Source organism: Aedes albopictus, chromosome 1 (genome assembly GCF_035046485.1).
Source record: "Aedes albopictus strain Foshan chromosome 1, AalbF5, whole genome shotgun sequence".
Taxonomy (NCBI): domain Eukaryota; kingdom Metazoa; phylum Arthropoda; class Insecta; order Diptera; family Culicidae; genus Aedes; species Aedes albopictus.
Genome location: NC_085136.1, coordinates 234066378 through 234087521, shown reverse-complemented (window position 1 = coordinate 234087521; position 21144 = coordinate 234066378). Strand labels below are relative to the sequence as shown.

Sequence of the window (21144 nt, the reverse complement as noted above, 5' to 3'; positions counted from 1 at the left end):
TTTCAAAAATTCCGTTGAGGATTTTTCAGCAGATTCTACAAGAATTCCTCGGACATTCCTCCTAGAGTTCCTGCACAAATTCCTCCGGTTATCCTTCCAGAAATTATCCAGGAATTCTTCCAGAAGTTCTTCTGGAAGTTTGTCGGAAAATTGCACTGGAAATTCATCCAGAAATAGATTAGAGAATTTCTCAATAAATTCCTCTGAAAATTACTCAACAAATTACTCCGAGAAGTTTTCCAAGAAATTACTTTAGGGATTTCTCCAAACATTTGGCTGATTTATCGACCGTATTTTAAATTCAAAAAAATTACTATGGCTTTATCATTTTCTACTCAGAATGTTAGGGAGTTGAGATCAAAGTGCATAATGAAATGATAGATATGATAGTATTTGCTAGGTTGCGAACAATTGTGAAAGTTTATAGAAGGTGAAATGAGGCATGAAGGCGAATACAGAAATTTCGCTGGGAATATATCCATAAAAACATTATTAAATTCCTCCAGAAATATCACCAGAAATGCCATCGTGAATTCCCCCAGAAATTCATTCCGGAAATTCCTCCGGACATTTCTCCAGGAATTCCTTCGGAATTTTCTATAAATTCCTCAGGGCATTCTTCGAGAAATTCCTCTGAAAATTCTTCAAAAAGTTTCTCTAGATATTCCTCCGGGAATACCTCCAGAAGTGTCTCTGGAAATTCTAGTAATTCGTTGGGGAATTCATCCAGAAATTTCTTTAAAAAATCATCAAAAAATTATTCCAGGAATTTCTTTAGAAGTATACCGGGAATTCCTCAAGAAACACCTCCACAAGGTCCACCAGAAACTCCTCCGGGTATTCTTCCAAAAATTCTCCGGGGAATCCTCCAAAATTTTTTCCGAGATTCCTCCAGAAATTTCTCCAGAAATTTCTTCAGAAATTCTTCCAGAAGTTACACCATGAATTCCTCCATAAGCTCTTCTGGAAATTTCTCCAGAACTTCCTTTGGGAGTTCCTCCAGATATTCTTTCACAAATATCTCCAGAAACTCCTCCAAAAATTAGATGAGGAATTCCTCCAGAATTTTTTTCAAGAATTTCTCTAGAAAAATTTCTTCGAGAATTCCTTTAGAAATTCCTCCAGAAATTCCCCCGGGAATTCCTTCAAAAATTTCTCTGGAAATTCCTCCTGGAATTCCTCAAGTACTATAAAAAAAATCGTAGCAGTCTGGGAGAATTTTTATTCAACGATATTTTTTCGAATGCATCGGATTTACCGGTAAGTAGCCACAGCGCAGATGTGTAGCACATTCCTAGAAATGAGCGAAGCTCACGCAGAAGAAGTTTGAGCTCTGTGACGTCTTGCGCAGCTGGTGTTACAACTTACACATTCGCACTCTCACGCAAAGTTTTACGGCTGAGCGATGTGTGTTTATCGCACGTCCACATTCGTAGCAAAACAGAGCGGCGCACATTTTATTGAAGATGTGTACGCGGAGCTGTTTATCAGTGTATCTGTGCCATCTCTGGTCTCAAGTATAGTCCAATTGCTTTCCCCAACCTATTGCATTACCCAATGGTGTTCATGTGGTCTGCACAGACTAGTGTCGCTTTGAAATTTTGAGCGACACATCCAACATGTCTGCCGAAGCTGATCATGGGCTACTCAGCCTAAAGGTGCAGGACCCTTGCGTCCACTTTCTAAATTATGCTTTTTGACTCACGGACTTGCAGTTAAAATCCATCGTAGTTAAACCGTTTACACCGACAAACATTCACTGTACTACTGCACGGACCTGGAAGCTTGAAAGCTTCCTCTTATTTTTTAACTTCAAGCTTTTGAATATACATTTATTGAAAAGGAATTTCTTTCCATTAAGGTGACTTTCACAACTGGCTTCAATAGCTTATATTCAATCAAAGTCCAAACCTAACAATTCATGGAAACTTTATTCACGTTCTTACTGCGTGGAAAAATCAAAGTCACTTTCGTCGTTCACTGAACTAATGGTCGTGTCTTCTTTACCGGAAGCGTTTGGCTTGACCGGAGAATCCGAGTTCTCTTCGGCAGCCACCACTTCACTACCGCTACTAGTTTTCTCCTCAATGTTCTGCACCGTGTCCACCATCTCCGTTGGATGATCCAGTGTCATCTGCTTCTCTTCTTCCTCCTCGGCGACACTTTCCAAAACCTCTTCTTGCGGTGCAACATCTGCAGCCACCGTGGCAACCTGTTCATCGTAGTTTGCGTACTCTACCTCCGCCTGAGACTGGTCATAGTACGCTTGGTCCACTTGGCCTTCCGTATAGTACTGCTGTTGATCTGTCGCATTTGGGTCCCCTACGTAGTATTCCTGGTTTGGGTCTGACTCTGCCGCCGCCTGTTGCGGTTGTTGTTCTTCGTAGTAGCCCTGCTCGAACACGTACTGCGTCGGTCCTGGATACTCGGTAGCTTGTTGGAACTGGTTCGGATCTTGCTCTGCGTATCCCTGGTAAGCTTGAGTTTGGTCCTGTTCCGTCTGGTCGTCAGTGTACTGTTGATAATATGCCGCTTGTTGATTGGGATCATTGGAGTCGTACTCTTGCGGGTATTGAGAGTAGTCATACTGCTGATTGACTTCTTCGGGTAGAGGTTGCTCCTGCTGCGTTTCCGGTTCCGGGTAGTGAATCTCCGTTGTGGACGCGATCTGTCCGACCGGAGAGGAATGCTTTGATCCAAGTGTAGCGTCGTGTTGTTCAAGAGGGTTTTCTTCGCCATTGCTGACCACTTCGTCGATTGTTTCCGGAGTTCGCGATTGGGACGTGGAATAGCTTTTGGAGCGTACTGTGTTTTTGGTCATTGTCCATCGAGTTGGGTCTTCCGCTGTTGCTTGTTGAACCTGTTGTGTGTCAGACGCCAAGTAGTCGTTGTACTCTTCGGGATCTTGTGAAGAGTATACAGGAGGTGCACCTTCCTGGTAACCTTGCGAAGTATTAGGGAAATAGCTCTCCTGCTGGTATTCTGCCTCTGATTCGTAGAAAGGCTGCGGGTATTCATTCTGCATTTCTCCAAATGCAGCCGAAGTGTCCGCCAATTCATTTGCTGAAAAACAAACTACAAAATATACATTGAATACGGTTGATTATTTTTTACTACCTACCCTGATCAGATGAAAGTTGTGGTTCGTCTACAGCAGATGCATCGGGAACTACTGGAGCCTCGTATTGATCTTCAACTTCAGATATAACACCACGAAGCGTCTGTGCGACAACCTCTTCAAGTGGTGTCTTCACGAATGGAACTTCAACGGTATCTTGAGATGGATCCATTTCAGGTGCGACCTCTACTGGTGGCCGAACAATAGAATTCACTTCGACGATTTTCTCCCAACGCTGGTTGATGACTGCATCATCAGGTACCGCTAGGGACTTTTCCAACTCTTTCAACGTAGTTAACATTGCATCTCCGTCATTCAAGTTAAGGTTTGCCGTTGATTCGACAATTTCTTCGATTACGGGTAGATCGTCGAGCGAGTGAGCAGCGGCAGGCGGTCGAAGGTAATCGTCTTCGTCGTTGGTTAGGTCTTCCAAGTAAGCATCCGGAAGGGGCGTTGAAGTAATCGATGGCGGCTCGATTACAATATCTGGAGGTTGATCATTGTCGGTTGCCGCAGGCTCGCTAGTGGAGGATCCTTTCAAGATTTCGTTGTCGATGTATTGGATGAACTCTTCATTTGAAAGATCTAATTTCTTTGCAGGAGGGAGGGTGGATAGTGAACGGCTTGGAGTTGACGGCATTTTAGATATAGGCGACGGATTTATAATGGAATTCTGTAAAGTTGAGTTGTCTCCTGGAGAACGTATGAAAGGATCTTGGGTAAATGAAGAAGTTGGTGCTGAGTACGGAGAAACGTGATGCTGCTGTATCGGAAGCTGCTGATAATGGATGTAATTTGAAAGGGCTGTTGGAGGAGGAATAGGATTGTAGGTAACAGTTTGGGCATGTGTCATATCGGAGAGATATCGCACGAATTCGGATTTGGGAGAGTCAGTAAGCCGAGAAGGGAGTTGGTAGGAAGGAGTATGATGTGGAGCCACGAAGGACGCGAATTGTTGAGTATTTAGCGAAGGAACCGGGGAAGGAGATGGAAGAGCTCGTTGAGAAGACCACGACCGAATGAGATATGATTCATATTGAGTCTGTAATATCCAAAAAGGTATTAGTGCTATGAACTGGGACGAAGTTGGGCTCAAAGTACTTTAAGCATCTTCAGTCGATCTGTCTTGGCGGCAATCGATGCCGCTTGTTGATCGATGTTGTGGAGCATACGTAGTAAACTTTCGTTACGTTCCGCTCTCTGTCGCTCAAGTTCCATCATTCGCTTGTACTTCTGCTTAAGCTGACGAGCTGCGACCTTTTCACTAGAAGATTGGTTAAAACAGTATAACAGTGTAGAAAAATCATAATCCAAGTCCTTACCATTCTTGGCGTTCTCGCATTAGCAGTGCAAATCGTTGCTCTAGTTCAGCTCTTTCAAGCTCGCTGAAAATGCAATGAACGTCAACTCAACTTTACTCAAGATTAATTGTGAAAGGACTCACCATCGCTTGATCTTATTCTCCATTTCCATGAAGCGAAGCTGATAGTTATGACGATTGATATCTTGATCTTGGAACATTTTCTGCAACAATAAAACTTGTTGAATGGTGTATGCACATTGCACAATTATTTCAGTTGATGTAACATTTTTTTTTAATTTTGGACTAAACTGAAACTGAAACAAAACTGAACTAAAATTGAACTATAACTGAATTGAAACTGAACTGAAACTGAACTGAAACTGAACTGAAACTGAACTGAAACTGAACTGAAACTGAACTGAAACTGAACTGAAACTGAACTGAAACTGAACTGAAACTGAACTGAAACTGAACTGAAACTGAACTGAAACTGAACTGAAACTGAACTGAAACTGAACTGAAACTGAACTGAAACTGAACTGAAACTGAACTGAAACTGAACTGAAACTGAACTGAAACTGAACTGAAACTGAACTGAAACTGAACTGAAACTGAACTGAAACTGAACTGAAACTGAACTGAAACTGAACTGAAACTGAACTGAAACTGAACTGAAACTGAACTGAAACTGAACTGAAACTGAACTGAAACTGAACTGAAACTGAACTGAAACTGAACTGAAACTGAACTGAAACTGAACTGAAACTGAACTGAAACTGAACTGAAACTGAACTGAAACTGAACTGAAACTGAACTGAAACTGAACTGAAACTGAACTGAAACTGAACTGAAACTGAACTGAAACTGAACAGAAAACTGAACAGAAAACTGAACAGAAAACTGAACAGAAAACTGAACTGAAACTGAACTGAAACTGAACTGAAACTGAACTGAAACTGAACTGAAACTGAACTGAAACTGAACTGAAACTGAACTGAAACTGAACTGAAACTGAACTGAAACTGAACTGAAACTGAACTGAAACTGAACTGAAACTGAACTGAAACTGAACTGAAACTGAACTGAAACTGAACTGAAACTGAACTGAAACTGAACTGAAACTGAACTGAAACTGAACTGAAACTGAACTGAAACTGAACTGAAACTGAACTGAAACTGAACTGAAACTGAACTGAAACTGAACTGAAACTGAACTGAAACTGAATTGGCTTCAGGGGTGTTTCTGGGGGTTATTTCAGGTTTCAGGAGCCTTTTCAGGCTTTTAAGGGCGATCTGTCAGGTTTTGTTGTTGTTTCAATGAGATTACAGGGAATTTAGTGGCGTTTCAATAGTATTAAGAAGGTTTCAGGGACGTATCAAGAGGATTTAAAGGCTTCAGGGAATCTCAGGAAACTTTACAGGGCGTTACTAGGGGTTTGGGGAGCGTTTCAAGGCATTTAAGAGTTATTTAGAAGAGTTTTAGAGGACGTTCCTAGAGGTTTTAGAGGCGTTTGATAGCATTTCAGGGGCGTTTCAAGAGTTTTCAGGTGCGTTTCGTGGGTATTTCTGGAGCATATTAAAGGCGTCCAAAGGACTTTCAGAGACATTTCAAGTTGATTATGATGATTTCAATAGCATTTCGATGGAATGGCGGAGGTTTCAGGGGCGTTTTGAGGCATTTAAGGTCAGAGCCGTATTAGGGGTTTCAGGGGTTGAATCAAAGGGCATTTCAGGAGCGTATCAAAAGATACTGTGATGGGGAGTCTAAAAATCCTCTGAAACTTTCTGAAATGACTCTATAATCCCCCTAAAATCTCCTTGGACCCCATGTAAAGCATCCGTAACGCCTCCGAAACCCAACAAAAATACTATGAAACTTCCTTAAATACCTCTGAAATTCCTCTAAAACCCTCTCAGACCGCATGCAACATACCTAATACCCCTCAAATTTCACACAAACGCCTCTGAATTCCACCTAAATTGCTCTGAAATTTCCTGAAATAGCATAGCATAGCATAGCATAGCATAGCCGACCGTACACATCCTGGGGTGGCTGTCGATAGAGACGTTTAATGCGCCAGAAAAGTTGCCTGGGACTTGACAAACCTTTCATTTAACGAACTCTCGACACCTGGCCAGGTCCTTACGATCAGCGGGGATGGGGAGGAAATGTTGATTAGATATCTACTCAGAATATGTCCAAGAACTTGGCCCACTTCATAGATATCTGGAGTTGGAAATTGGATAGGGTTTAATGGAGTGCTTTCCTTGGCGAAAAAGCGCATGAGAAATTGTCATGGTTTAATCATTTACCTGGTTACCGCTGAAAAAGTAAATATAAGCATTAAGCAAGTCGCAAAGGTTTCGTAGGTAGTGGAGCTCTAGATCACAGTTATGAGGAGTATCTCCTTCCCGATAAAGATTGGAGACTTATCTCTGACTTCTCGACAAGACTGACGCAATCCTCCAACGTTCAGACACACCATTATTAGACTGCTTCGAATGAGTTATCTGCCCAATACGTCCTGGTTTCCTCGTCATCTTAATTGCATTTCTTTGAGTTAGTTGATTTTTCGGTTGATAATCTGAAATATTAGATAATATAAACCTTGACGTCGAACAAGCTACATATTAGTGATACGTTCGCTACAGTTCTATATTTTTACAATATTAATTGTATCATACAATATATTTACCTGAATCCTGCTGAAATAAAATGTTGATTAGCAGCAACATTGAAACAAAAATATTACATAAACATCAAAAAAGTGCATCAAACTTTAATCTTGCGAGTATTTGTAAACTACTGCCTGATTACTTTAGGCAGGAAAATTTCAAAATCGAAATTTGATTTGGTAGATCTTACGCCGCAACGCACCATTCTAAGGTGATCTACCCACGTTACGGGAACACATGACCCAGCATTGTATAGATCTCACCCAAAAATCCTACATTCAACTGGTCTCTTCGCGTCCACTCACGACTATTAAACGATGGCATGGACATCCACTTCGTTGAAATGTACTTCTAGTTAAAAGCACTGATTTGTTTTTTTCTTCTTTTAGGTCATATCTGAGGATTGCGGACTGAAATTTGACAGCAGCCTGGCTGCTGCAAAACCTCCAAAATGATCAGAGTGTGCCTGGATACACAAATTGTTTGCTGAGTCACGCTAAAGCAAGTGAAACGTTCAATGACACACAAACTTTGTCATCATATACAAAAAACGTTTGAAACGTGTGAAAATCACGTGTAAAACTTTCCCAAAATTTGTAATATTATTCTTCCAAGTCCATGTGGTACACAATAAGCTGATTATATATGTTTAATTGTAACTTTTGCTGCAATCAGTATGTTTAAATTTTGTGTGGAGTAGTTCATGCGTGCACTATGAAATTGATCTCCATAGAGATAAGCAACTCAACAACGGGGAGCACAGGAAGAAAAGATACGTGCTTAAATTGAATGACTAAAAAAGTTGAGTCCGCATCCCTCAGGGTCATATCAAAGCCATATCCTCAACCGACTGACCAAATATTTACACCTGAATATTTTTTTTTTTAATGATAGACACCAATCATAGTAGACTAGATGACAATCGCTCAAAACACCTCATGCGTAACGAGCCTGGATAAAACAAAGAGGAGAAACGTCAAAATTGGAACAGTCGATCTAGTGTCATCCCCATAGTTCCAATCGAGCAGGAGACCTGTCAAAACGACAAGGATTCTCCACTTTGGTATACTCGAGACACTTTACTCGTGCGGTTGTCAGGGTGAATCGATGTCGGCGTCGAAGAAAATGATTGTCCTGCACGAAATTTTCCCATTTTCTTCTGCTTCAAACGCAACGCAATATTTTCAGCAAGCAAACACAAAACTCCATCTTATCACCATTTTTATCCCGGGATGTTCTTCTAACTGACACAGAAACACACATGATTAATTTTTCAGCAGCCACGGAACAAAACACGTTGGAGGTAAATTCCTCGAAAACCTCCGCCAATTCAATAAGAGGCGTACTATCAGGAACGATGTAGAGCACTCGAAAATATTTGGTTTTTCACTGTCCGCAGGTAGAAAAATATTATTTAACTCAAAGAACTTTTCTTCTCGTCTTCTATTCATCACCCTCGATTTACCGATATCTAAAAAATCACTTTTGCAGGAAGGCAATGCCATCAAAAAAATCTTTTCACAAGCCAAATTCAAGAAAAAAAAAAGTCGAACGCGAGACGACTGACAAACGCGACCGATCCTCTGAAATTTCCTGAAATGCCTTCAAAATCCACCTGAAACCCCCTCCGCCCCATGTAACGCACCTGAAAACTTTCGAAACCCCCGAAAACGCCTGTGTAACGCCTCTAAACCCCGCCTAATTTGTTCTGAGACTTTTTAAAATGCCTCCGGAATCCCTCTAAGATTCCCTCGGACCCTGTGTAACGCACCTGAGCCCCTCCAAAATTCCCCAAAAACCACCTACGCAACGCCTTTGAAACCAGTCTAATATGCTCTGCGCCTTCTTAAAACGCCTCCGAAACCCCCTTAAGACCCACTCGGACCCCATGTAACGCACGTGAGACAGCACCTTGCCACCGTAGCAATAGTTGCCGTCATTATTAAGTTTTTTATGTACAATATTGTTTCTGAGAGGTTTACTCCATGGACGAATTTTTAAATTATTCGTTACAAATTTGTCAGATTTTTATTTTCAAATTTCATGAAAGTTTCGGAAGGGTTTAGAAAGGAATCCCTGGGGGATCCTTTGGGCATATTTCACTACATATATACAAAAGGACATCGTACATTGGAATGATGCTTACAGTATTTTGCAAAAATGCGGCTCCTGAAAAACCCTGAGGTCCCAAAAACAGTCCTGCTGCGTCTTAGGGACAAAACGGGACAATCCCACCAAAATTTCTGGATATACGTTTAAGGATTTGGCATGATGTTCCTTCAAGATGGTGGGTCTGCCTTGGTTCACTGCCGTTTGAGCCTTTAGTTTTAAGTTATCATTGTAACGTTTTTTTTTTTTTGAAAAGATAAAGAGGTTTTGTGCCTCTTTGAAAAAGATTTCATTCAATGCAGTAAAGAAATCACTAAAAGGGAGTTTTCCCTCTTTCAAAATTTTGAAGTTAAATAAATAATAATAATAATAAAACGGGACAAACCCCCAAACCCCCTTGGAACACTCATAAATTCCCATGAACCTCCTGCAACGCCCCTGAAATGCCCATGGAACCACTGAAACCCCTAAATCGCCCTCGAACACCTCTGGAGCCTCTTAAACTTTCTGAAGCCCCATGAAATGACTTTGGAACCCCCTGAAAATTTATGGAACGCCTCTGATATCCCCAAAAACCCCATGGAACACCCTGAAACTCCTGTAACGTTCCTGGAACATCTCCGGAGATCCCCTAGAACACCCTTGAAAACCCCTGACATTTCATGGAACATCCATGAAACCCCCTGTTTGGGAACTGTTCCGAGTCTGTGACCTCCAGTGTACTGTATTTGGTAGCCTCGATAACGGTCCTTTGCATTAAACAAGGTGGACAGGATTGATAATTGATTAGGATGGTTTCTTGCTCGGGCTTCGTTCAACTTAACACATCACATTGGTTTTACTATTTATTCTCAAGGTTCGTTACACATTTTACTTCACTTTATTTTAACATCTACAAATACATTTATTGAACTAACATCTAATAACCACATTTAATGATTCGGGACAAGTTTAGAGAAGGTTCGGTTCCTTCTAAGTCATTGGCGAAGTATATAACTATGTTACGGGAATTTTCTGCTTCCAATCTTCGCGTAATTATAAACGGATTTATGTTCTACACCTGACGTTTCGGCTACATGTATTGAGCCTTTTTCGAAGAATCTACAAATGGACAATTTAGTACAACCTTTAACATCATAGTTTACATTATCTTACCGATAATCACTCCATTCAATCGTGAGTTAAAATGTGTTGAACATAGTCGCACGTCATCCATTCACTGTAATACTCCTCTTCAGTTGCATGTACTCGTATGCCGTTCCTTCGGTTTCTTCAGTGCTTGCGCCTAAGACCCCTGGAACACTCCCTGAAACGCCAACATAACCCCTTGAAACCTCATGGAACATCCCAGGTACGTAAATGAAGCCCCCTAAAGCCCCTGAAACACCTCTGAAATCCCCAAAAGTCCCTGGAGACCCCTGGAACACCTCTGGAACCTTGGAACTGTTGGAGAAATATAGTGTCCCAACAAACATTTTTGCTGTACAAGAGTGGAACAAACCACTCTTAAGCAAACTTTAGCTTAAGAAACTGTTTTTCAGCTAGTTCTGTTACTTGGGGTTAGCCCCTGATCAAGATGTTTGTATGTGTTGTAAAACAGCTGACAAAGCATAGCTGCTAATGTGTGTTTACTTGATATACATTTATGTTTGTTTACTTGATATACATTTATGTTTGTAAAAATAATAAGTCCGTACTAATCTGTTGCCCCGAATAGATGTAAGTTGAATAAGCTACAGTCGAACCTCCATGAGTCGATGTTCCTTGACTCGATATCGACTCATGGAGGTAATTTTTTCATACTGAAATTTTTTTTCTGGGTTACTATGATGGTCCCCCCAAAAAGCTTCCCAAAGGATTTTTGTTCCACTACTCGATATTTCCTTGAGTCATTCAATATCGACTCATGGAGGTTTTACTGTATACGTGACAATTTTTCTTCGTCATATCATGAATCTCGTGACGGTCCGGAACCGTGTCTACAGCGCTGAGTATTCCATCAGGAACACCTCCTTGAAACGCCCCTATGACCCCTGGCAACCTCATGGAACATCCCTGGTACGCAAATGAAGCCCCCTAAAACCCCTGGAACGCCCCTGAGACATCTCTGAAGCCCCAGAAGTCCCATGAAATGCCTTTGAAACACCGGTAAAATGTTATCGTTTATCTGTCAAACTCTAACGAAGTTTGGTAAAAGCTTCCAACTTTGATTTTTTCTGGTTATATGTATATTGAACGGTTGAGATTTCGGTAAAATATTACTGAAGCCAATGATTTTTTCAAGAAAGTTAGATGCACTGGAACACCCCTAGAATGCCCCGGAAACCCATCGAAAACTCCTGAAAACCCCATGGAACGCCTCTGGGTTATTCTGAAACCCTATGGAACGCCCTGGATAACTCCTGACACCCCCTGAATCTCGAAGCGAACGCCCATGAAACCCCTTGAGATCCCCTGTAATATCCCTGGAACGATCTCAAACCCTCTGATACCTTCTGGAACACTCTGGAACGACTCTGAAACCCTCTAAATTCTCATAGATCACCTTTGAGACTCCATGAAATTCTATGACACGGCCTGTGAACCCCACAACCCCCTGGAACATCCCTGCAAACCTTCGAAAACCCCGGGAACGCTTCTGGAACCACCTGGAACACCTGTGGAACACCTGTGAAACGCCTCTAAAACCCCTTGAAAAGTGTAAACATGTTGCAGTTATCAAACGTCGGAGATCGTGCTTGAAAACGCATTTGGGCTTTCATCTTGATAACACACAGAATGATAGCGTTATTAATGTTATCATCGGTGTATAATACATTTTTATTGGGGTAGCCATTATCCAATACGATTCAAACTATAAAAAAGTATACTGCGTCGGCCGGGAATCGAACCCGGATCAACTGCTTGGAAGGCAACTATGCTGACCATTACACCACCGACGCTCCATATTCTGGATCATGTTATCATCCATTGACGCTTGACCGTTATAGAAGCTGTTGCCCAATCAAAATACCAATTTATGAAACAGCGATAATATGTGTTCACTGATTTCACTCTCGTGGACTGTTAGTTTATTGCGCTTTTATTACTTCTTTACTGCCGTGAATCGCATATCTGTCCCATTTGCATAGGAAACCCAGCAAAGATGGGACTGATATGCGATTCACGGCAGTTTATATGAAACAGATACCTATTCCTGATTCCTAACACCATTCATTAGTCTCGACTGCTGCTCAACTTGAAAAATCATAAAATCAAGTCAAATACTGAAGTTTTGACATTTTAACAATCGGTTAGGAATTCACCATGCTTAGCACATTGAAACCCTCAAGGTCAGAGCTACAAAAATGACCTCGCCTCACGAATTGAGTAAAACAATAATTGCACGCGATATAATTTCAGGCGCATCTGATCAGCTTTCCGTCCTTCGTGCCTTGCCCTCCTCCTCACTAAATAGACATGACTGCTATGACCGTCGAATGTCATGATGTGAGAACTGAGGAGGCGAAAGGCAACAGAAATTGAAATGGAAAATCGATGGGGAACTGCACCGACTGCGAACCTGTGGTGACGTACCTTCATGATGTTCGGATCAACCACCCCACAGAATGGGAAAACAAACTTATAAACAACCAGGCACCCGCATCGTCACCATCAAAATGTTAATCGAACGGTTTTCGCGCGTGGGAAACAGCACCTTTGATTGCACCAGGTCTTTCGGAAACGCTCCGACATATGGCGGTGCGGGTGCAGTGAAAATGTCAGTCGTTATGCTCCAAACGACGAACACGCACATCGCATAATCGCACGCAATACTTTTGCGACCTTCGCCTCGTAATTATGTGAATTTGTTTGTCAAAAACGCTGAGTAGGCCATGCAGTTTTGTCGAAAATCGAGCGTAGGTTACTAGGATCCACGATTACGTAAGATTTGGGTTTGATGCTTGGAATGACAAACATGATTCGGTGAATTCATCCGGTATTCACATTCGACATTTGATTATTAGGTAAATAATTACTGTATAACAAATCGTTTTGATTGACCACTTTTGGATAGAAAGACTCACTTCAAATATCGGTAATCCTTGTCACCTCCTGTGTAATATGATCGATCTGAACTAACTGAAACCAGAACAAGAACTGCCGTGTGCCCCACAACACAGACAATAGTGAGATCGGTGTCCTTTTTTTTTGGGAAAATAAACAACCCCTCCGTATCCTCGGTTCATACTCAACTTACTTTCCGGTTCAGCGTACCATGTCACCACCATACAGCTTGTGGTGGTGTAGCCATGGTTACGGAAGCTACCTCCATTGTTTACTTTGTCGGCCGTCCAGTGTTAAATTGGTTTGAAATGTGAAATTTTTATTTATGGAAGTTTCGACCCGCAAAAAAAGAACGGACTAGATATACCTATCCAAGTTACCGTGTAAACAGAATATTGTTGCATTAATGTAACTGAATAATTGTTCAAAATGCCTGATTAGGTACATTACATTAATTTATTCAACATCATTAAGGACAAGGTATATGGAGTACATAGCTGAAAATTTCCAGAGCACCGTTTTTTGGAACCGTTGAACGGATTTGGATGAAAATGCATCACGCTAATTGTTCAGTGGTTGTCAATAGCGTGATGCATTTTAGTCCAAATCCGTTCAACGGTTCTAAAAAACGGTGCTCTAGAAATTTTGAGCAATGTACTCTAATACCTTGTCCTTAACACAAGACATAATCAACAATAGTACGCCACAATACTCGGTTTGTGGCTGCCGCTCTCCATCATCGGTCGCGCCCAATGCTCGCCAGGTCACGTTCCACCTGGTCCGCCCATCGTGCTCTCTGCGCTCCACGCCTTCTTGTGCGGATCAGTTGCAAACACCAGCTTTGCAGGGTTGTTGTCCGGCATTCTTGCAACATGCCCTGCCCACCGTATCCTTCCGGCTTTGGCCACCTTCTGGATGCTGGATTCGCCGTAAAGTGCTCGTGGTTCATTCTTCTCCGCCACACACCGTTCTCCTGCACGCCGCCGAAGATCGTCCTTAGCACCCGTCGCTCGAAAACTCCGAGTGCTTGCAGGTCCTCCTCGAGCATGGTCCATGTCTCGTGCCCGTAGAGGATCACCGGTCTTATTAGCGTTTTGTACATGGTGCATTTGGTGCGTGGGTGAATCTTTTTCGACCGCAGTTTCTTCTGGAGCCCGTAGTAGACCCGACTTCCGCTGATGATGCGCCTCCGAATTTCACGGCTAACGTTGTTGTCAGCCGTCAGTAAGGATCCGATGTAGACTAATTTCTCCACCACCTAGAAAGTATCCCCGTCTATCGTAACATTACTACCCAGACGGATCCGGTCGTGCTCGGTTCTGCCTACCAGCATGTACTTTGTTTTTGAGGCATTCACCACCTGTCCGACCTTTTCTGCTTCGCGTTTCAGGCGGGTGTACAGCTCTGCCACCGTTCCAAATGTTCTGGCAATAATGTCCATGTCATCCGCAAAGCACACATTTTTTGTGAAAATCGTTCCCCTGCTGTCAAGCCCGGCTCGTCGCATCCATCTTCTTTTCGTAGTCCCCGGCGAGATTCGAATGAACTGGATAGTTCACCCGAAACCCTTACGCAGTTTTGCACACCATGCATCGTTGCTTTAATCATTCTAATCAGCTTCCGAGGAAAGCCGTTTTCGTCTATGATTCTCATAGCTCTGCGCGATCGATACTGTCGTATGCCGCTTTGAAGTCGATGAACATGTGATGCGTTGGGACCTAGTATTCACGGCATTTCTGGCGGATTTGCCGTACGGTGAAGATCTGGTCCGTTGTCGACCGGCCGTCGATGAAACCGGCTTGATAACTTCCCACGAACTCATTCGTTTTAGGTGACAGACGACGGAAGATGATCTGGGATAGCACTTTGTAGGCAACATTCAAAATGCTGCCCTGAATTTCTCACATTCCAAATAGTCACCATTCTTGTGAATGGTGCAGATTACCCCTTCCTTCCACTCCTCCGACAGCTGTTCGGTTTCCCATATCCTGACTATCAGCCGATGCAGACAAGTGACCAACTTTTCTGGGACCATTTTGATGAGTTCAGCTGCGATACCATCTTTACCAGCTGCTTTGTTGGTTTTGAGCTGGTGAATGACATCCTCAACTTCCCTCAGCGTAGGAGTTGGTTCATTTCCGTCCTCCGCTGCAATGGCCTACGTTCTCCACGCCATTCAGGTGCTGATCGAAGTGCTGCTTCCACCTTTCGATCACCTCACGTCCGTCCGTCGAAAGGTCTCCGTCTTTATCCCTGCATATTTCGGCCCGCGGCACGAAGCCGTTGCGGGATGCGTTGAGCTTCTGATAAAACTTCCGTGTTTCTTGGGAACGGCACAGCAGTTCCATTTCTTCACACTCCGCTTCTTCCAGGCGGCGCTTTTTCTCCAGAAAGAGGCGGGTCTGCTGTTTCCGCTTCTGTTTATAACGTTCCACGTTCTGTCGAGTCCCTTGCTGCAGCATTACCGCCCTCGCTGCATTTTTCTCCTCCAAAACCGTTCTGCACTCTTCGTCGAACCATTCGTTCCGTCGATTCCGTTCCACGTACCCGATGGTGCTCTCGGCTGCGTCGTTGATGGCTGCTTTCACTGTATTCCAGCAGTCCTCTAGAGGGACCTCATCGAGCTCGCCCTCGTCTGACAACGCGGCCTCGAGATTTTGCGCGTATGCTGAAGCGACATCCGGTTGTTTCAGTCGCTCTAGGTTGTACCGTGGCGGTCGCCGGTACCGTACATTGTTGATGACGGAGAGTTGTGGGTGCAGTTTGATCATCACCAGATAGTGGTCGGAGTCGATGTTGGCGCCACGATAGGTCCTGACGTCGATAATGTCGGAGAAGTGCCGTCCGTCAATCAGAACGTGGTCGATTTGAGATTCTGTCTGCTGTGGTGATCTCCAGGTGTAACGATAAGGGAGGCTATGTTGGAAAAAGGTGCTACGTATGGCCATATTTTTGGAGGCGGAAATGCCTAATTTATACGGCAAATAAGGGCCACACGACCGACGAGCTGGTCTAAATGTCCAGGCAAGCATAGAGGTCAAACCAACCAGCGAAAATGCAGTGTACACACCTAAACCTGAACCGCTGTGAAGCCGCACAACAGTTGTTGTGGCAGTCAGTTTCGGAGTCACGTACAGATGTCGCCCTACTATCGGACTCATACCACATCTCTCCCGATAACGGAAACAGGGTAGCAGATTAGGCCAAGCTAGCGGCAATCTGTACGATTGGCCATTTTCTCAGGACCCAGGAAATGATTTTCACCATTTTCACGTCGCACGACGGCTTCGCAAATGGAAAGAACAACTGAACCGATAGACCAGTCACAGAGAAACAGACGTCACACTCTCATCGCTTCCCATCGATCACCTTTTCAACGGTTGATTAAAATATTCAGTAGTAGGTCGATTGACCACTCGCGGCGCTGGTATCGTTTTTGCTCCTGTTTGACGTTTGCACATTACCGCCATCTAGTGGCGGCCCGGCCAAACACAGTACATTTAGCATTGGACGATTACGTTTTCGTGACGATATTTTTTAATGAAATTTATTTTAAGCGTTACGTCTGCTTCTCTATGGACCAGTTCTCGTCTATGTTAGTTGGAATTGGTAAAAGATTAACGAAGTTTTCCAAAGTCTTAGTTCGGTTATCACCCCGGTGGTCATAGACCAATGCCGTATGTTGTTCACAATTCTTAGATGCTTCATTTGATCGGTACGCCGATTGTGGATGAATTTCCCTTACTCATTTAGCTAGCTGCCGTTGTTTACGTACCGCCCACACCTTGGAGTGTGTTTTGCCCCCAAAACCATTACAAGGTGTTCGAGGAGCGGCTTGAGAGAGCAAAAACCTTGGTCTATTCGGGGTATCGTTTTATAGTACATATGCTGTTGTTTGTTTAGTATTTTTTCGTCGTCCTATAGTCTAGTCTACAAATACACAGCCATTCATTGAAAGAATCCTGGAAAATGATAGAATCGACTACTTCTACCATTTTTCTTGTCATTATTTTTGCTTGCAGTACATCGAAAATGTATTACAAGTATTAAAGCGGCCAGGCCTACTGTGCAGCGTTATTGATTATACGATAAAACCATCAAACGGGGACATCTCGTACCAACCGCTCAGTTTTGTATAGAAAGCTAACTACATGAAAAATTGGTGGGGGTGACGTTGCTAAGAAGGTTAGTGTCACCCCTTGGTCCTTTGAGTCCTGGGAAGGAACACAGGTATTTGGTCCGTGTCCTGGCCCTAATGCCTAGGCTTAAGCGCCTCAACTCGCTCTCTGAAACGAAAAACACTACTGATCTCTCCCAATTGCATGGTCAAGTTTAACAAACATAATATTATAAGTACCGTCGTGCGGGGTGTCATTGGGCCAAAGCGGGGTGACATTGGGCCACTATTTTGCACATTTAGAATACGGTAACGTATATGGTGTGCTAAACTACTAGAATACATAATTCTAAGATACTTGGCATCCACTGTCAAATTCTCTCACTTATATTGAATCCGTAGGATAGATGGACCAATGTTACCCTCTAGGCCCAATGTCACCCCGAACGACGGTACTTCAATAAAAAAAATCATAAAGATCTCACCCGATTCAACCGTTGATTACCAACATTCTTGAAGCATTCTCAAAAATTCATCCTTCAATCCCAGCTCGAAACAAACCCAACGTGGTGCTGTCATGCATTTGCTTTCACCTCCGTCGCGCATCATCACTGAACATCGCCGGACCATGCGCCAGAAATGCACTTTATTACTATTATTTGTTCTTCACAAAACTCTGTTTTCCGTTGTGATCTTCTTTGAACTAGTTTTTTTGCACCCATGTGCATACTTTCAACACATTTTTCATTATAACTCCACGGTAACTGTGACGTAATAGGACTCGCGATTGCGACGGCATTCTACATAGTTGCACGCCAAACTCATCTCTTTGGCCACCGATATCCGAGGGTGGAAGAGAATGTTATCACTGGATAATGCACATTTTCTTGTCAATTTCAAATATTATTTTATCATCACACGCGCACAGATCCCACCAAAATTACGGCAAACATAGGGGAAAGAGGGGCATAACGCCCCGGCTAAGCATATGTGGTCATAAACCTCAAATGATGCTTATTTTAAGGTCGTATTCTGCCTTGGAGAGCAGTTTACTCCAAGGTAAGTTTAAGGAAGGTACAAGCATATGAGCAGTTAGATGATGCGGGGAGAGGTATCTTGCGGGGAGGGTAGAGATGATAGCTGGCGAGTTTATTTACATCGGCTCTTCCCTTCGATTGCAGTTTCTATGGGAACATTTGGGTTGTTGTTTGTATTCGAGTGAAAATTTTCTTCCAAGAACGAAGACGCGTTCGACTTCATTATCAACAAATCAACAAATGGGAAGAAAATGTTTTCGTCAAGGTTTTCGAGGTGTAAATCAGTGTATTCAATCGATGCTATTTTGTAAAGATTTGCCAAATACGTGGAATAGCTGAGGTCTGCTGCCAGTGAACTAAGAGAATTGAATAGTGCGCACGGATTAGCGCACGGATATACTTTTTCAAGGACTTCGTCGGAGAACCAGCGGAGGAACTACAGTGCTGGCAATCAAGTTGCTTTGTCCCGGTCCCATCCAAGTGGATTTGAACTTCTCCTTGAACACTGCCCGGTACAAGATTTTTCTCACTTAACGCTCTTTATGTGAACTTAGAGAAATGTCTTGTCCAGAAGCACGCAGAATCAATTAGCGTAATTAATGAATGCAATCACAAATGTTGCACTTTCCCGTTTTTAGTTTTTGAATCATGCCAAATCATGCCATTTGAGTACAAAGTATCAAAATTCCTCATGCCGAGAGAAAACTTTGACAACTTTCGAATCATGGCTTGCTTAGCAATACAAACTTGCCAGCTGTCATTTACTTTTTCAATATGGCGGAATGCATGATATGCCATATCGGATTACCTCCCTTATAATTACCTTGGTTTACTCCTTTACCTAAAAGACTTCAACTTTTGGCGCGCGTGCCCACAAAATTTCCCATTCAAATAGACAATTAAAAAAAAGTGTTACTTTTTAGGTGCCGGAAAACTGCAGGAGGCAAAACGCCTTTTTGGGTGAGGCAAAACGCCCGCTGGCATTTCCCGCTTTGACTTGTTGTGAAATACCAAGGGGCTCCATCGAACTCTTCCCAGCAGCAAATGAAGGAGTAGGAGGCGCGTGGTATTTTCATGGGCTGATTCCATATGATCAGCGCGCAATGTCTTAATTTCTGTGCGCTGCAAATTAGGGAATCTTTCCAAATGTGGAAAATCGTCGTTTTTCACGCTTTTCTTTCGTCAATAGCAGCCGTTCTTGGGCTTAACCTACTCAGTTTGAGTTCTAGTTTGCTTGCATCTAACGGAAACCTCCACAATATGATGAAATCGCGTGAAGGCGTTTTGCCCCGGGGGGCGTTATGCCCGCAGTTCCCCTACTAAGATCATCGCAGCAAGCCGTGGCTGCGAACGGTCGCGTGATTTGACAGAGGCGTTACGTCCGCGTGTTTTTTTTACGCTTGAATCGGCGGATGAAAATTTGATCCCGCTGTTGGTGCTTCCGGCATAAATTTGAGTAGGGCAAAACGCCCCCCGGGGGCAAAACGCCTTCACGCGATTTCATCATATTGTGGAGGTTTCCGTTAGATGCAAGCAAACTAGAACTCAAACTGAGTAGGTTAAGCCCAAGAACGGCTGCTATTGACGAAAGAAAAGCGTGAAAAACGACGATTTTCCACATTTGGAAAGATTCCCTAATTTGCAGCGCACAGAAATTAAGACATTGCGCGCTGATCATATGGAATCAGCCCATGAAAATACCACGCGCCTCCTACTCCTTCATTTGCTGCTGGGAAGAGTTCGATGGAGCCCCTTGGTATTTCACAACAAGTCAAAGCGGGAAATGCCAGCGGGCGTTTTGCCTCACCCAAAAAGGCGTTTTGCCTCCTGCAGTTTTCCGGCACCTAAAAAGTAACACTTTTTTTAATTGTTTATTTGAACGGGAAATTTTGTGAGCACGCGCGCCAAAAGTTGAAGTCTTTTAGGTAAAGGAGTAAACTGCTCTCCAAGGCAGAATACGACCTTAAAATAAGCATCATTTGAGGTTTATGACCACATATGCTTAGCCGGGGCGTTATGCCCCTCTTTCCCCTATTTTTTCGTCGTCCTATAGGGAAAAACTCGCACTAGCCATGTTTGGCTTGAGTATAGCTTTGGTATGTGCCCTTGTCTTTGGTTGTGTATTTGCTTTTAGTTTTCGAGTGTTTAGTTCATATTTTGTTTAGTAGTTCCGTTTCCTTGAGGAACTCGAGGAGTTTTCTTTCGTTCGTTTCTGTGTTCTTATATTTTCTTCGAATTTCCACTGTTGATGATTATGTTGGGAGGTATGGCGTTCAGTCTTTGGAGGAATAAGGGTTCATTCAAATATTACGTAACGCAAAATTTGCCAATTATAGACCCCCTCCCTCCCCCACGTAACAACTTTTGTATGGACAATTTTGAAATTTTGTATGAAGCGTAACGCAGCGCTGGACCCCCTCCCTCCCCCCATAGCGTTACGTAATATTTGAACGAACCCTAACTCAAAAACGGATTCTTAAGCTTTCATCCGACGTTTCGGTCGCTATATTGCGCCTTCCCAGAAGAAGGCGCAATATAGCGACCGAAACGTCGGATGAAAGCTTAAGAATCCGTTTTTGAGTTATTCCTCCAAAGACTGAACGCCATACCTCCCAACATGTGTTCTTATATATATCTAGTTCTGTTATGTTATATTTTGTTCTTGTTGTTGACTACCGGACCGCGGGGGGAGTTTCTTTCGCATAAATAACCTCCAGAGCAAGTTTTACTTTAACTC

At 43.1% G+C, this 21144-nt stretch overlaps 1 protein-coding gene and 1 non-coding gene across 3 annotated transcripts; both read right to left on the bottom strand.

The window, feature by feature from the left end:
• Positions 1–1871: 1871 nt before the first annotated feature.
• On the bottom strand, positions 1872–13439 carry LOC115267059 (uncharacterized). 2 transcript variants are annotated; one of them, XM_062846428.1, is made up of 6 exons: positions 13274–13439; positions 4563–4642; positions 4441–4503; positions 4220–4382; positions 3122–4160; positions 1872–3075 (listed from the first exon to the last, which is right to left on the bottom strand). In XM_062846428.1, exons 2-6 carry the CDS (start codon positions 4637–4639, stop codon positions 1943–1945), a joined length of 2475 nt encoding a protein of 824 aa, XP_062702412.1. In that variant the 5' UTR covers positions 4640–4642; positions 13274–13439; the 3' UTR covers positions 1872–1942. The 2 variants fall into 2 exon arrangements, with proteins under 2 accessions (XP_062702412.1, XP_062702413.1); XM_062846429.1 differs by having other exon boundaries at positions 1872–3063; positions 13274–13438.
• Positions 12077–12148, bottom strand: Trnag-ucc (transfer RNA glycine (anticodon UCC)). The gene has a single exon. It is a non-coding gene; the product is annotated as a tRNA-Gly (tRNA).
• Positions 13440–21144: the final 7705 nt, after the last annotated feature.

What these genes read in the sequence shown, in the direction of transcription:
- LOC115267059 (XM_062846428.1), bottom strand. Translation starts at nt 4,639, where the DNA reads ATGTTCCAAGATCAAGATATCAATCGTCATAACTATCAGCTTCGCTTC. An exon ending in GAGAATAAGATCAAGCGATG is followed by an intron (nt 4,504 to 4,562) that starts GTGAGTCCTTTC and finishes TTGCATTTTCAG; the next exon opens with CGAGCTTGAAAGAGCTGAAC. An exon ending in ACAACTTTCATCTGATCAGG is followed by an intron (nt 3,076 to 3,121) that starts GTAGGTAGTAAA and finishes TATATTTTGTAG; the next exon opens with TTTGTTTTTCAGCAAATGAA.